At 46.6% G+C, this 16,755-nt stretch overlaps 1 protein-coding gene across 1 annotated transcript in view; it reads right to left on the bottom strand.

Annotated features, from left to right (window-relative positions):
- The window catches only part of ofcc1 (orofacial cleft 1 candidate 1), a 64,885-nt gene that overhangs the window by 28,222 nt on the left and 19,908 nt on the right, over positions 1 to 16,755 (bottom strand). Inside the window, exons 11-13 of the mRNA XM_035526440.1 lie at positions 14,521 to 14,784; positions 13,623 to 13,761; positions 11,607 to 11,675 (exon numbers count right to left, since the gene is read on the bottom strand). Coding sequence (XP_035382333.1) covers positions 11,607 to 11,675; positions 13,623 to 13,761; positions 14,521 to 14,784 — 472 coding nt within the window. The remainder of the gene's footprint in view (positions 1 to 11,606; positions 11,676 to 13,622; positions 13,762 to 14,520; positions 14,785 to 16,755) is intronic.

Raw genomic sequence — 16,755 nt, 5'->3', positions numbered from 1 at the left:
TAACCACACTAACACAGTACTCGGCTAAGAGTCCCCCACTCTCACCCTCTCTCTCTCTCATACACACACACACAACCACACACACACACACACACACACACACACACACACACACACACACACACACACACACACACACACACACACAGCCTAAGTACTTCATTTCAGGTGCATTTTATCAGTTTGACTTTTTGTTGCGTGTTTCTGAGCCTCAACATCGAGCCCCTTTACAAGCATGTGTGTTTCCACAGCTTTGGCATGGTACACGTGTACATAAACTGATTTCATTGAGAAAAAGGGAGAGAGTTGGGACTTGGGGCCAATAAAAGCGAATTATTGCCCTCTGACTCAGCAGTACAATCAGAGTCCATCTGATAATTACAACTGGACTTCAGCCACTGCCAAATGATCCCAATTATTTGCAGCTGAGAGAGAGACAAGGGCAGAGGAACGCTGAGGTACTGAAGCTTCTCTAGAGTAGCTGGACCAAGTGCTTCTTCACTGTAGCGCACTGACGTCCTGACATTCAGGGCAAGTACTGGGGATTGTAAAAGGCTGCGTGTTCTCATGAGTGTTGGGCAGGGCAGGCTAATGTGTGGGCAGCACACACACACACACACACACACACACACACACGCGCACACACGCACGCACACACGCACGCACACTCACACTCACGCACGCACACACGCACACTCACACGCACGCACGCGCACACACACGCGCACACACACGCACACTCGCACACGCACGTACGCACGCACGCGCGCACGCGCACACACGCACGCACGCACACACACGCGCGCAATCAGGGGACAATCAGAGTCCTCTGAGTGGCAGAGTGTGGATGTCCCAGAGGGAGGCACCTCGTCCCAGTCAGCTCCGGCTCTGAGAGGCTGGGTATGGAGCCCAGTCAGAGAGGAGGCCCTAAAACACAGAAACTACCGGAAGACTGCAGCTGCACTGACATCATGGAATTGTTTCCTGCTCCCAGACACAACAGTTCATGGGAGATTAAAGTCTGGACCACTGCCAGCAATAAGACACAGAGAAAGTCAAACCTGTGAACATGCTCATTATTCAAATGAATGATATGGAGATCACATTTGCAACTCAAATGTGTCAAGATATTTGCATTATGTCTGTTAAACAATACAAAGATGGTGTTGAATGGGGTACATTTAGGGAGTTGGGACTGCAGTTGCTTAATGGGATTGCAACCATAACAATATTAGATTAGTTGTATTATCTAGTTGACGCGACATGAACCTGGCACTGGGAAACTCAACTTCCCATCACCCCAACATGCGATGAACTTTGGTTTGGAAACCAAGTTCAGTCCTTGACTGTAATGTATGACAAACACAAATGCAGTCTGCCTGCTGCCCATTCAAGCCTGATGGAAGTGGGTTTGTTTTTTTTACAGGATAAGAAAAGCACAGCACTAAGAGCTTGTGAAAATTACACCGAATGACTGTAGTTTAATGGCAGGTTTGTCATACTTTGCTCCACTGAAATTTCAGCAGTAGATTGACGGGCTTGTTAGGACCTGTCAGTCATCCACAGGGACGGCCTCCTGCTACCTACATTCTCTGCAGCAAATCAGGCTCATTTATTTACACAGGGAGAGAGCATGACCGAGAAGTGGACTGTGTGTTTGCGCTGGAATCACATCACATAAATAGAGTGTGTCCATCACGGGGTTTGTTGTTGTTGTTGTTGTTGTTTTTTCACAAAACACATCTGAATAATGTCTGCTTATATATGAGAATTTGGAAGGAAACACTGTCACTGTTAGCCATCCGTTGATCACTGGGGAGATCTATTGGGCTGAATCTGTCAGGTCACTGCGGGTGAGAACAGAAAGGAGAACCTTTTTTTTTTCTGGGCGACCATGACCCAGCAATGCACTGGGCACCTGGTTGTCGCACAGAGCGTCTGTGGGAAAATGCTCACGCACTTACACACACACACACACACACACACACACCTCAAGCACCCCCTCCGTCCCGACGGGGGCCTGTACGTGGCTGTGACTGAAAGCTCATCAGATCTAACAATCCTGATTTCAAGAAAAGTCAGAGGGCATCCATGCTGGCAAAAGGGGTAGGTGTGTGTGTGTGTGTGTGTGTGTGTGTGTGTGCGTGCGTGCAGGGGTCTAGGCTCCCTAGGGACGTGGGGTACTCTGTTCACCACTTCCTGCCCCTCTGTAGAGGAAAGAGCTTTGAAGGGCCCGAGGTGACTTTACCCCACGTGTAACATCAGCATTGATTACTCTCTGACCCTTCTGCTGCGGAGTGCTGCCTCGCTCTCACGGCAGGAACAGCAGCGCACCAGGTTCCCACTGCACACTCGCTCCCAACAATTCAATGTTTCCCAGTTAAATTCTACAAGATTTAGTGTAATCAATTGAAAAAAATGAAAATAAAGCCGTAAACGCAAAGTAGGTGGAATTTCTGAACAAGTGTTTAGCAAAATATCATAAAAATAGGTCAAGCATCAACCACTTTCTGCAGAAACCCACAGAGCAGATTTATTCCTGATGTTCCCTTGCGCAAATGCGTTCAACATTTAAAAACTTGCAGCATACTTTAAAAGTCTATTATAATACTCAGAGTGGTAGAAACGTTTGTTCAGTCTAATCAAAAACATTCATCAACCGCTAAGCGCTACAATATAAACCTAGAATATTAGACTAGCACATTCCCAGAGATGTATTAAAAAGAAAGCACATTTATTTATTAAAAAAAAAAAAAAAAAAAAAAAAAAAGATAAAAGCAATTTTTACATAAAAATGGAAGAGGGAAAACAACGTGCTATTTTCATACAGACAGAGGGAATTAGTGTAGCCTCTTTAAAAGAGTAATAAGTAGAGCGTGTGTCTTAATGTATCATAGGATCTCCGTTAGCAGACAGAGAGAAAGGGAGCGACTAACAACACCAGCCGTTCTCTGGAGGCAAGCGGGGCTGTTCCATCACGTCTGATCATCTCCGTTCTCCTTTTTAGAACAGGAAAAGTCATAGATATAATTGATATGAGATTTAGGGGGTATATTTCAGTGTAATTAGAGTCTTGATAATTGGGCTAATTAGATATAATTGTTATGTGAGTCTGAGTTTGATTAAAACAGGTTTCCCCAAAACGAGAAAGTGAGGAAAAACATGTAGTTGGCAGGCTAGCAGTGTGGCAAAATCAGCGTCACGCGGCGAAGATTAATTAAGGAACAAACACACAGTGAAGAGGGGACAGTGTCATCTCAGATGGACACATGCGTATCCACGCACATGCATGCACACACGCACGCACACACACACACACACAACAGGAATAGGAAGGCCAGAAAGCACTTTGATACATATGATTTGCCTTTTTCTTTGGCCAACTGAATGCCATTTTAAGTTAGCAAAAGAATATGACCACAAAAGAAGGCACGATGTTGAAGAAGGCACGATGTTTCTCATCAAAGCTGAAATTAAATCCCACGCATCTTCACTATCCCCACTGTAAACATTTTGCAGCCACAAATACGTACCAGATTTTTCCATTGCTGGCGCTCTCGGTGTATTGACCATTCGAACTGCCATTCAAAACACACTTAAGGGAAAACTCCCTCACCCTTTACAAAAACACATGATGGCATACACTGTTAACAGGTAGAAATCCATCTGTGTGGTAAAAACTGCCTCAGAGGTGTTTAACTCCTGGCCTTCACTCCATAATTCAGACCAGAATTTCACAATCATTTGCTGTTCATTTATTGCCAAAGACCAGAGGTATTTAAATAACTTGCCTTAAGGTCCATGCACTACAGAGTTTTCACCCTCCCTTTACAGGTGTGATTCAGGTGGGATGACAAAGTGGCCAGTCGGTTAGATTAACTGTATAATTAAGAACCAGTGATTACAAAATCCAGTACTGTAATACGGATTCAAGGTCTGGATCTAGCAGCAGCAGCAGCTGCGCTTGGAGCAGAAAGGTTGGAGTACAGGCTTCTTTACTAGCCTCCATCCCCCTGCGAGAAGAGCCCAGGCTTTCCTCAGTGACCAGCAGGAGAAGCTCCCCAGCTCCGCAGCAGACCGGGAGGAACACGGATCCCACAGGACACGCGGCGTCAAACCAGGAAACACTCTGGGCCTCCACAGCGGAGGGACCCTTTCGCATTGATCCCTTCAGCTATGGCTGTGATGAAGGTGATGGACGTCATGCTCTCCCATACACACACACACACACACTCATATCTACATCAAGTAAGGTGTAAGGTCATAACCCAGCCTTTATGTTTTCCTCGACAGATGCAAGCATATGGGAGCGTCCAGTGACATCATCTCTGCTGTTATTCCCCTCTTCCCCTTCTTTTCTTTCTCCAGTGCTCTGTTCATTTCTCCCACACCACTGACTGGGATTGTGAATACAATCGTGTACTTCGGAGCATTGTGCTTGCTCTTTGAAATTGTGATTTATGGTTTACGGACGTTAGCCCAGCACGGATGTTCAGGAATGTTGCATTTGAGGTTAGTAACCAACAGCTCACTTTTTGATATGTAAATCTGAGGAAGGATAAAATGAGAGGAGGATAATGAAATAATGAAACTCAAAGCCAAAAATATGGGGGGGGGGGGGGGCAGCAAGAGAGGAGGAGAAATAGGGAGTTGGGGGGGAGAGAGAGAGAGAGAGAGAGAGAGAGAGAGAGAGAGAGAGAGAGAGAGAGACAGACTGGGTCTGCCCCATACAGATAAACTTCAAATATAAAGCAGTGTGCTCCTCTCTCGGAGCAGTAGGCAACATTCAATGTCTTTTAAGCGAACGCCAGGAGCTCTTGCTAACTGCTGCTTTGCACTAGGTGCAGTTTTGCAGTTTGGCTTTGCGGGGGGTGGGGGAAGTGAAGAGTTGGAATCCATGTTCTCAGTGACGGATGGCTCAGTCTCGGCTTTTCTACCATGTACTTCTTGTTTTGCTAAGTGAAAGACTGATGCAAAATGTCTTTTTCAAAGTTGTAATTATTTTAGCTCAGATTCTAAATCTGCAACATTGCCATTCAGTCCAGTTAATTTCTAAAACAAATGGCAAAAATTAGCCGTTTAATTTGTTCTGCAGCAGCTAGGCTTGTATGGCCGAACTTCAGCAGCATTCGTTGGAAAGCATATCTGGAGTATATTTGTCAAGTCTAAGTGGTGTATATATGGTTCTATAGGGCTTTGACAGGCAGCTTCCAGAGGCACTGCTCTCATGAGTTAAGATAAGTGAACACACCCTCCTCACAGCCTGGTCTCCTCTAACCGTCTAGATGGCAGTAATATCCTTCAATTATCATGATATAAAAGGTGAAATGTGGCATTAAAACTCAAGAGGAAAGCAGAGGAGAAATTATCCAGATTCCCCAACCCGTTCAAAACACACACACAATCAAATGACACCACACACTGAGAAAAAGGGTTATTCATTCATAGAATATTAAAAGATGGATCTAGCTTGTATTTTGCTTCTGTAAAAATGTCCGACACTTTTCTTTTGTAAATTTTGTAATGAGAAACATTAAGAAGCTGCTTCACAGTTTGACGTCACCAAACTGACTGTGTTTGTAAGGGTTCTGCTCCTCAGCTCCGTTTGTGAGGGCAGACCAGCACCAGCACCCCACAGTCCTTCTCTTGATCCAGCACGATGCCTGGCCTGCCTTTCCTGACCATGTCATTTCCTCCCAACAGCTGCGAGAGTGCCGGCGCTCCTCGCGCTTAATCCCAGTCCAGCGGCAACAAATCACCAATTCTCCAAAATTAGGAGAACAGTGCAGTTTCGGATCCAGGACAAAAAATAAGAACAAAAACAAAGCAGGCTTTTCCTTTTTCTCATTGCGAAACATACAGTGTTTGTGTGTGGTATAATTGAAGGAAAATCAAAACAAAAACACATAATTCAAATGCAATTTTTTTCCCCCCTTATGGACTAAGGCAAGCCACTTCTGCACACTAGTGGCTAGCGCACTGAAAATATAGGAGGTGGTTTTACAAAAGGCAATTTGGCCAGGGCCATTTCTGAGATTTGTTTGGTCGCGCTGTTTGTCTTGGTGTGTTCCTGGTCCTGTTTTCTCATTAATATCAAATGCTGAGAGACACAATAAAAGGGAGAAAACATTTATTCAGGAAGCCTTCTTTAGCACTTCGCATCGCCCGAGAAAAAAAAGCAATTATCCACACTGGAAGGTTTTATGTGTTGTCAATGTCAGTATTACCCAGGTCCTTTCAATAAAAACACACATTGGCTCTGACAGAAAAGGCAGCATTCAGATCGTAGAAATGGAGAAATTGGGCATGAAATGAAATTGAACAGGTAAATGCATGCAGATATGTGCACACGGACAGAGCTGAAGAGCGTCCTTGAAGAGTCAAAACAACATTTTGAAAGACTGTAGCTTAAAAATAAGCTAATACCATTAGCACTTTTTTGAAGATGTTCTATGACATCTGGCCATCACACGTATTACTTGAAGGCAAGAAAGTTGTCTCAAAACACATCCCCCCGCCCAGCCAGGCCATATTAAACTCACTGTGTAGAGAAGGAGAAGTGCTGGAGCTCTTCTGCTGTGAGACTTGCACGTGGCTCCGTCTCCCTCAAACAGCCTCTCGGGCTGCTTAGCTTGCTGATTGGTTTCTTCTTATTGCCACTCTGATTGGACACACACACACAAATAAATAAATACATTTTAAAAAAAATAAAACGTCCGTTGTTATCAGAATGGGAAGCACTCTCCATCGTCCCAGGAAATGCGGTGACAGCACAGCACTTTGTCCTGCCGTTATCCCCCAATCGCACTCGCACATGCACGGCGATTAACAGTGGGGCTAAACGGCATTCCGATTACTCACAACGTGGACTCGAAGTCAGAATTAAGAACAGGAAAAGTCAGAAAGAAGAGAAGAATGCCATCACCGTGTTACCACTGCGCTAGGCACCAACAGTGCACAGGCCGCCACACGTGCGCCGGCCGCTAATGCTAACGCAGAGCCGGGCCTCTTTAATTCTGCAGACAAAGCGGAGCAAGAACAGCCCTGCCGCCACAGCCAGCTAGCGGCTTTTCATCTGTCACTCTTTCCTACTCCAGCTGCTTATATTATTGGCTAAGCTGCCACCCGGCGACCAGCTCGCATTGCTCCGTTCTGGGGAGAGCGCCGTGCCTCCAGGCGAGCTTAGGCATGCCACGACCATCCCGCGCGCCGCTTCCCACTAATGAGGCGCACACACGCACGTGCATATATACATACACCTTAACACCCGAACTCTCCCAACCTGAGGACAGCGCCGCCGAAATGTCCTCGAACAAGATCACGCAACACAGCAGAGTGGAAAATAAAGGATGAAACATTTTTAAAAAGACTCAAAGTGAGGGAAAGGGGAAAGGGATATATAAACCACCATGTTCTCTAGTGATCCTGACAATAAATTTAATAAACTATCTTAAGAGGATATTTTCAAATGTGATTTCTTTTCCGCGCCTGTGGGGAAAGCAGTAGCCTAGAGAAAGTCCATTTGAACTAGGCAGCTCTGGTGCAGGCGCCCGGGCCTGCTCCTCAGCCTTCAGGTGCAGGTAGGCTGGAGATCAGCGCACTTCATCATTAGACAGCTGCCTGAAAGAAGCTGACATTTGACGCAGCCCTGGGTTCTGTGTGTGTGTGTGTGTGTGTGTGTGTGTGCAAGAGATGCTCACTGCACAGCCATATTACCAAATCCACATTACCATATAACCAAAAAAGGATAAATATTACTTTATTAGTTTCAAAATAAAGTATTATCATTTGTATGTCAAGATTTAACCATATTTCTCCTTGTGCATAAAAAAATATATCCATGGAAAAGTTTAAACTGAAATCCTGACATTCCACTAATAAACAGCCAATAGTGTACAGCTTCAATAGAGACAGGAGCAAGCTTTAAAGAGCATTATTAATACTGAGGCAGATTCGAAAGGGGGAAGGGACCTGACTGGCGTGCTGAAGACATCTTCCGTTCCCACCTCACAACAACAACAACAACATTAGTGTTTGGAAGACAGAGTGCTGAAGCGCGCTACGTCAGGTCAGCGACAAGAAGGCGTTCGGCAATTACCACTTCAAAACAGGGCCAGGCAGTGCGGGCACTGGGCCTCATTTAGCCCGGGTCATGCGGGGAAGCAGAGGAAGGGTGTGTTCAGATCGCATGCCGCTGCTGAGCTCACACAGCCGGCCCTGTTTTGGCTTGTCGAGCACATCGCTTTCGACTTTGAAGGCAGCGCAGGTACCTGTTAGTGTGAAATGTATTTTGACAAATCTCAGATAATAGGGCAGAGAGGCAGCAAGCAGGCAGGGGGCATGTTGGGAGCGGGAGAGAGGGGGGAGGTTGGACTCGTATAACAAAGGCAAAGCCTTTTGCAAACTCTCCACTGCACCTCGGCACGCAGACCCACCTCGGCTTTCTCGAACGAGGGCTGAGGGACAGGGAGGACGCCAGCCGGACCTACCACGAGAGAAGAGAGAGGGAGATTTAAAAAGAAAAAAAAATGTCCTGAAAGACAGTGGAATTTGTCTTCTCAAAGTAACTTGAGGGTGGGGGGGTCAAGGATTTTTAATGTGAGACGAATTCTCACTTTCAGAATTATTGTATGTCTCTTTGCATTATGCTTAACAAAATGTAAAGTAAAGTAAATATATAGGTGGTAAAGTTACACAGTACCACAATCCTAAAAACTTGTAGATGTATAAAAGAAAGAATCAGCCAGTACAACGTGGGTGTTTCCCCCTCGCTGTGCTGGGACTGGATCTGTAGTAAGATTAAGGTAAATGTAATGAACTCCACTAGAGACCTCCCAAAGACAAAGCCATGAAGGCAGGAGAAGAAGTGATGAAACTTCCTACCCTTTCTCTCGCTAACACACACACGCCACCCCCATCTCTACAACCTCTGAATCAACCTCTCCTTTTCCCCCCCACATCGCTCCAATGCACGCAATTAGACATGATGAAAAATCGAAAAAGAAATTAAATTTAGTTGTAATACATTTCACCATTCTTCTTTGCCTTGGAAAATTACTTTTGAAGTGTTTTCTCTCTCTCTCTCTCTCTCTCTCTCTCTCTCTCTCTCTCTCTCTCTCTCTCTCTCTCTCTCTCTCTCTCTCTCTCTCTCTCTCTCTCTCTCTGCGTCTGTAATTTAAATGGTAAGCTGCCAGATGTGTGTCTCATGCTTGAAGTGCAGGAGCTTTGCATTATTTAGCATATTAACATTCACAGAATTTAAAAAAGGGTTCCTGTGTTGCCTGGAGGTTCCAATTAAGTAAACCTTAGCTTGATACATGTAAAAATTTCACCATGAGAAACTTTTTTTTTTCCAATGCTTTTTCCCCCCTCATTTCTCTCCGCCATTCCCATCTATATAATATGGAAACTTCCCAGATGATATAAGTTTTCTCTGCTGCAGGATTAAATATATCAGTAATAATAACTTTTAAATATAGGCAACAGATCAGGAAGGATTCTGAAGACTAAGATGAGCTTTAATAGCAGTATTAGAAGCCTTGAAGGGTTATGGGCATCTCCTCTTTCCCTTTTTGGGAACTGACATCAGATTTCATTTGTGCCCAGATGTGGTTTTTAATTACCAATTTTGCTGGTAAACACTCATGCAGCCCGCAGTTAAAGGCTAATGGTGTTAAATCTGCCTTTATCTTAAAAGGTAGGAATATTTGGGGGGTTTTCTCTGTTATTTCATTACAGAGCATTGCGTAATAAAGGCATTTCTCTCTGTTATGATTAGCCTGTCGCCACACACGCTGACTGTCCTCCCTTGATTTGGAGACGTGCTCAGTGGTGTGGTGGTGTGCGGAATCCGCTCACGTCCTGCTCACGTCGTGCGCACATCCCGTACTGACGGCATGTCAGCGTGCTCTCGGCCGGAGAACAGACCGGACGCGGCCATTCACTCGCTTTTTACATAAAAAAGGTTTCTTTAAAACGGTTCCAACATGAGGTCGACGGTTCTTTCCTCTTGCGGCTAAGTAGAGCAGCATTCCAAGCACTAAACAGTTTTGGTAATAATTTCTTTACACGGCTGCTTCAACCAGTCGACTAAACTGTACCGTCACAGTTATTACACTTTTTATTTCTCTCTCACTTTTTTGGACCTCCTGTGCTCCATTGTCACATGTGAGAGAAAACAGGGACAGAGGTTCCCACTTTAACACACTTTAGGATTTCATAGACTACATGGTTAAAGTTTGATGTCTCCCAAAGACCATTACCCAAAACGGCAGTGTTTACTCACTCTGTCTGTTCATCACACGCCGCGCAATAAAAGCAGCGATGACTGGCAAGTAAACCTGACATAACAACCAAAAATAAGACATTAGTCTTGATGGAGAGCGTGGTGCGGCCAGCATGTCTACAACATGCATGGGAAGCCGATGTGCAGCTTGCCAATCAGTGGAGACCGTCTCCCTGCAGTCGACCCGAGGCCTTTGTCTCTGTTCCCTGTCCAGAGACTGTAACCCCTGTGAGCGGTCCATCAACCCCCCCCCCCGCACAAACCCCCCCACAGCCGCACCAGTGCTGTGAGCTTCGCCTTTAATTATCCTCACCGCCATGCAGGGCCATAACCAGCCATCGCTGCCGGCTGCTGGCTCTGTCCATGAACCTGGAGCAGTACGGCCTCGATACCCCCTCCTCTGGAGTCTTCCTGGGTCCACAATGGCTCCTCGTTATCCACGGCTTTCCCACCACTCAGCGTGTTTATGTGTGTGTGTGTGTGTGTGTGTGTGTGTGGTGAACAAGGCCCCAGGCTGGAAGGCCTCTAACTGGTATGGAGAGGCGTCTGGTTGAGACCTCCCCTCTCACCTAGGTTCATAATTGCCCTGCCGCTGGTTTCAGAGTTACCACGAATCGAAGGTCAGGGTTTGGTTGATTTCCCAAGAGAACCGGCCTTCGTTCAGATAACGACCTGATAAGTGACCTTGCGAGCATTTGAATAATCACAAAACAGGAAAGTCAGTGGTCGGTTTTAATTAGTCATACCACTTACTAATCATTACATGATTGTATTCTAGCTTTCTGGCTTTGTTTACATCTCCCCATCATTAAATTGTTATTTTTCCAATTAGACCACATGCAACACAGACTGCGATGGAGCCATTCGAGATTTGTTACCAGAAGTTTTCTTTTGATGCCACCGTCACACAGAGTAAAGGAATCTACATACGCACAATGATATCATGTTCAAAAATTAACATCATATGCAGCTTGTCACTACTTCCAAGCAGTTGGATCGCAGCACCCTGTGGCTGCCCTTGACCCACCGTCTCAGTCACTGCATGTGACTGGATTTTCTCCTGATCACCAGGCTAAAGCACCGCACGCGGTAACGAACTCCTCAAGGTTAAGGGTCCTTCACTATAGGGAAACGACAACCCCATATGGGGGTCTTGTGCTGGAACCAGGCTGCCCCTATTAAAGCCACAGTCCAGAGACAAGCTTTTAGAAATCCTGGACCCTGTCGTGTTGTTTAAGGCCAGCTTAGGATCTGATGATGCACTCCCTTGAGGGGCTTGAGAGCAGACCTAATTGAAGAAGTCTTTTGGATTCAGACAAACCGAGTACAACTCCTTCAGCTGACATCAGGGGCCAGTTATCCCACATCGCCTGCAAGAGCGTTCCTGGTCCTTTAAATTAGGGAAAATAAAATCAGTAATTAACGGTCTTTATTTTAAAAGAAAAAGTGTATCTTTCCTAGATCCAGGATTAGCCAAGAAGCTAAGCACTTGGAAGTGACGTCTGGTAACATTATCGTGTAGAGTTAAAAGGGCTGTTGTTGTTGTTGTTGTTATTGTTTTAATAAGGACATTAATTATATCAAAGCCTAGGGATCAGAATTCTGCCTGACAAAATAAGCTGGGTGTGAGAAACTTCAAGTAAATGACAGCGAAGGTGCCTTCATCTTTGCCAATATGAAAACAGGCCTATCAGCTAATGTAAAAAAAATAAAAGTCTCACTACAGCATTCTATCACAATCGGTTATCAGTTTTATTCTCCCTGATCTTCTATTGTGCCTCGATCAGCGTTTAAACCTGCAAACAGGGGCAGAGGGTGAGGGAACATGAGTGCGGTCTGGCCTGATGGACCTGCTGCCGGCCCCTCCTCACTGAACGGGATTTTCATTGGGAAGTAGTTTAAGGCTGTCGGTCTGCTCCGCGCTTCCCGCTCCGATGGCGCTCCTCCATCCGAGCGCCGTAAGTGCATCCGAAAGCGCCACGACCCGAACCGACCGGCATGCAAATGGGCCGCTAACGTCGGCCCTGCTCACCCGACCCACGGCCTCCCTTCCCACCGGGGGCCACCCTTTGATCCGCTGCTCGGGTTTCAGCCGGAGTTCCCATCTCCCGCCGGATTCTCACCTGCTACACCCCCCACCCCCCCCCCTATTCCCAGCACCTGACCCCTTCACCTCCCTCACACCCTCTTTTTCCTTCCTCTGTTCTTTTCTTTCCTTTCTCTCTCCCTGTTTGGCATGCGTTGGCAAAACGCAAGGCATAAATCTCCTGCAGCGACCGGGCGAAGGGGCGTGAGGAGCACGGTGGGGAGGTCAAAGTTCGCGGCGGAGAGGAAGTGACAAGCTGTGAAATGTAAAAAAGCAATTTCTTCCACATGTTCCATCGCTCGGCGATGGGTGCTGAGCTGTCAGCCGGCATCACGCTTAAAATGGGACAGGTTGCTACCCAGCAGACCTGTCACAACTCATTTGTAATTAAAAAGTCTGTGTGATGTTTAAAGCAAAGCACCCGAGAAACTTTTTTTTTAATACTCTGCTCTGTTAAATAAAGATGAGTGCTGGCAAAAGGAAAGCTTTGCTAATAGCAGGGTAGCATATCTGCTGGATATGTTACAGCAGGGTAACATATCTGATACGTCTGCCTTTGATTGGCGTGATGCAGTGGCTTTATAGAAGGACCGGGGAAAAGAGGGAAGGCCGGAGGGGTTTGGGGTTTCCGGGGTCGCCCGTAGGTGGAGGAGTCCGTGCTTCTGTGTGGTGCCGGGTGCAGGGGCTGTGCCATGGACACCATCCTTGCCCGTCTCCATACTCGTGGCTGCTCCGAATGAATCTGCACTGCTGCTCATGCAAACCCCCAGACTGTAATCCAAACTGCCAGATCCTGAATCTGCAACAGCACTAAGGAACACTCAGCTCACGCTAAGTTACAAAACCTAGAGCAAAGCAGAGCAGCACGTCACTGTGGGGCGACAGCAACAGGCCAAAAGAAAAGGAAACAAAAGTGAACCAAAAGTGAACCAAAAGTGAACCCCAGACACAGAGGGTTTAGCTCACCAAGGACCTGAATGGTAGGTGAATGGAATGAACTCCACGGCTGAGAGACGCGGTACTCCTGGACTCCGGTACTGCTGTACTCCGGAACTCTTTTACTACGGTACTCCTTTAGTATGGTACTATGGCACAGCTGTACTACAGTAGTCCTGTGCCATGTTACCCCTGTACTACAGCGCAGAAATGACGAGGCAAATGTAACGTGTACTAGCAGGATTTGGTACTTGTTTCTAGAGCCTTCTCTTTGCAGGGTGTGCGGGGACTGCGTACTCCGGCTGAAGGCAATACCTGGCAGGGAAGCGGAGGAGCCGACGTGGGCGGCCGGCTCCGGAGTGCCGGTGCTGGGGCCCAGCTGGACAGCGGATGGCAGATGCAGGGTGCCGGCTCCCTCCCGGACCCCTGCCTGCTCCCGCGGAACTCTCCTCACCTACAGAGACAGAGAGAGAATTGGCACACACCACGCAGCCGTGCTAATATCACGCTGGTACGCAGTCAACGCCATAAAGCTTTCTAAACAGCATGAAATGGATTTCAGGATCAGTGTATCCAGAACACACAGAACCTGTGAACACAGAAGGCTGCTACTGCACACACCGCACAACAGAATCGGCATTCTAGACTCTGGATGTTTCTAGGATCATCAGGCTCCAGCACCAGGCTGTTCCGCTGCCTAATTTGTTACAGTGACTTCAAGTCCATTATCCTGTAATAGTGTATTAGTGATATTAATCCATCATTCACTAGTGGTGTAAAGGGACAGGGTATGCAGATATAAGCCTGCTCTGAGAGAAGCCATTGTTCTGCCTTTTAATTCAATTAAGCTGTTGAGTAACAGGATCAATGCGTTTCCTCAAATGCGTCCGGATATGTTTAGTAAAGATGTGGTTTGTTTACAATCTGGCTCCAATTTTCAATTTCCTTGCAAGGGCCATTTACATACAGAGAAGCACACAACCACACATGAGCAAACACAAGAGCACTCACAGACCCCAAGATGCATCCCTAAAGATTCCCAATCTCTATGCGGCTCCCAAGTCGAGATAACGCTAGCGCTGTGTATACTTTCTTCTCTTTTTTCTCTCTTTTTGTTTTTTTTTCTTGGGGGCGGGGGGGGGGGGGGTGCGGCATGTACAGCCATTTAAGTGTGAAAGGTATGTTCATTGGTCATTGGTCATTCTGACTGTACCTGGAAGTACAGGTTGCAGAGCCAGGTGTCCAGGTCAGTGGCGAGCAGCTGTTCTATTTTACTGAAGCGGTCGAGGGCAGGCCGGGGGCTACCCCAGAGGAGGGGCATGCGGAAAGTGCCCTGGGTGAGGGCAAGGGAGCAGTTACACACGGGGAACGCACCCCAGGCCACCACACCGCTGACGGGCCCCTCCTCACTGGGCATGCTCAGAAGCCGAAATACCAGCACAGTAGAGGGCAAGAGGTCACATGGTGCAGGCAAGACCTGAGAGAGAGAGAGAGAGAGAGAGAGAGAGAGAGAGAGAGAGAGAGAGAGAGAGAGACACACACACACATCACTACCCCATACTCACCTAAGCACTTTATCCTAAAGTGTGTTTTTATGATTCTACAATGTTTAGTTTGCTTGTTATTCTTTAGTATTCTCAAATACTAATCCAGGGTTTGATGCAAAATGTATCATTATTTGTCTTACAAATAAATCAATTTTAGACAGAAACAAAGATAGAGAAAAAAGACACAGAGACAGAAACATTGTGATATATTATGAGCTAAAAAGATATTTAAAGAACTTAAAATTCGAACCTTAGCAAAAGCAAACAGGTAAAAGGTAAGTGCATCTATTTGTTTATATAACAAAAACAGAATCAACTGAAAGAAGCTCAGTTTAGAAACTCAGACTTTGGAAAATGAATGGTGAATATTTGATTTTTGTATCCATATCTCCTTTGTCTATCAAATGGTCATCCTGAGGCACAAGAGGAGTACAGGATTCACTTTCCAGTGCTGGTGCCTCTCAGGTTTTCCTCAAGTTTTCCTCAGGTCTACCTCAGGTCTACCTCAGGTCTACCTCAGGTCTTCCTCTAGGATCCACTCTTAGCTTTTGTCACACTCAGCTCACTCGTTAGTGCAGCTGCTTCGTTTCCATGTCTATTGTAACAACTGTTTACAAAAGAAACTCACCTGACGTGAATGACTCACCCTTCTAACTCTGACTTATCTTGGGGAGGTTCAACTGTTTAAAAGTGGGGCTAGACTGAGGTTTGGAGATGGCGGGCCACAGCACTTGGAAGGTCTTATTTGCATTCTCAAGGTGCCAAGATCACAAGAATTTCCGGCACATAACCGTAATGTTGGGAGGCACGAGCCGACGCAAAGACAAGCATGAGTGCCAGAAAACATCATATTTAAAGGGGAAATTCAGGAGGATTTAGTGCAGATTTATTGTAGCGTGTGTAAGACGCACACGAGCTGACAGCCATGCTGGGGTTTCGCTCGCTTAACAAACATGGGTTCCTATTTACTGCAGGAGTGGGAGACAGACCCGCGTTGCAGTGTTAAAAAATGAAGTGACAGAGAGGAGCTCGGCACTTCATCAATCACGCTGGGGAATATTTCACCCCGCTATCAGTAGTGATGGGGAAACAGAGGAAAGAGCTCCAGTATCACATTCATCACCCGCTCAGCTCCTCCACACCGCACCCTCACACCTGATACACCGCAAAGACTCTCCATGACTCCACATTCTCCCCTGTTACGCGTGGTGGGGGGAGGGGGTTTATTTCATATGCTTAATTCACTAAAAGAATAAGTGTAGGGAATAGAGAGAAAGAGAGGGAGAGAAATAGAGGAAATGACAGAATAACTTGGAAAATGATTGTGTGTGTTGATGGCCTGTCTGAGAGTCGTGAGCCGGAGGAGTTCTCAGAGCTGGTAGCTAGAAGCATGTACGGCAATCCGAATGGGCTCCAGTGAACCACCATTCAGCCATTAGAAAGATTGCATTTCATCCAACACAGACCTGTGTTTTCTATGCAAACGCTAGAGGAAGTGGGAGGAGTTGAGGGCAGATGAACGAGAAGGGGGAGGAGCCCAGACGGTTTAGCATGGGGATGCTTCATCGGATCAGGGAAAAGATTCCACCGAGAGGACGAAAGAGCCGTGTGGGCTGTGGAAGAACGGCAGGGGAGCTGGAGGGACTAAAGAGGCGTAAGAGCATTGGTTGGCTAAGCAGTCAGACACACTCCTATCATCGCCATCCTGGGCTACCGAGCCTCCACGCGCATACACGTCCAGAAGCAAGATGAAATCTCCACGTGGTACTGGCCTTCCCACCAACACACGGCTGACTGAAAAAAGGAAAGAAAGAATCCAGAGCCGAGCTCAAGAGAGAAAGCCAAGCGAGAGAAAAGATGATAAGCCGCCAAATTCCACCTGCGATGTCTAATTCCTCGTT

The sequence above is a fragment of the Electrophorus electricus genome, chromosome 5 (assembly GCF_013358815.1).
Source record: "Electrophorus electricus isolate fEleEle1 chromosome 5, fEleEle1.pri, whole genome shotgun sequence".
NCBI classification, from domain to species: Eukaryota; Metazoa; Chordata; class Actinopteri; order Gymnotiformes; family Gymnotidae; genus Electrophorus; species Electrophorus electricus.
Note: the sequence above shows the minus strand (reverse complement) of the source record. Positions and strands in the feature narration are given on the sequence as shown.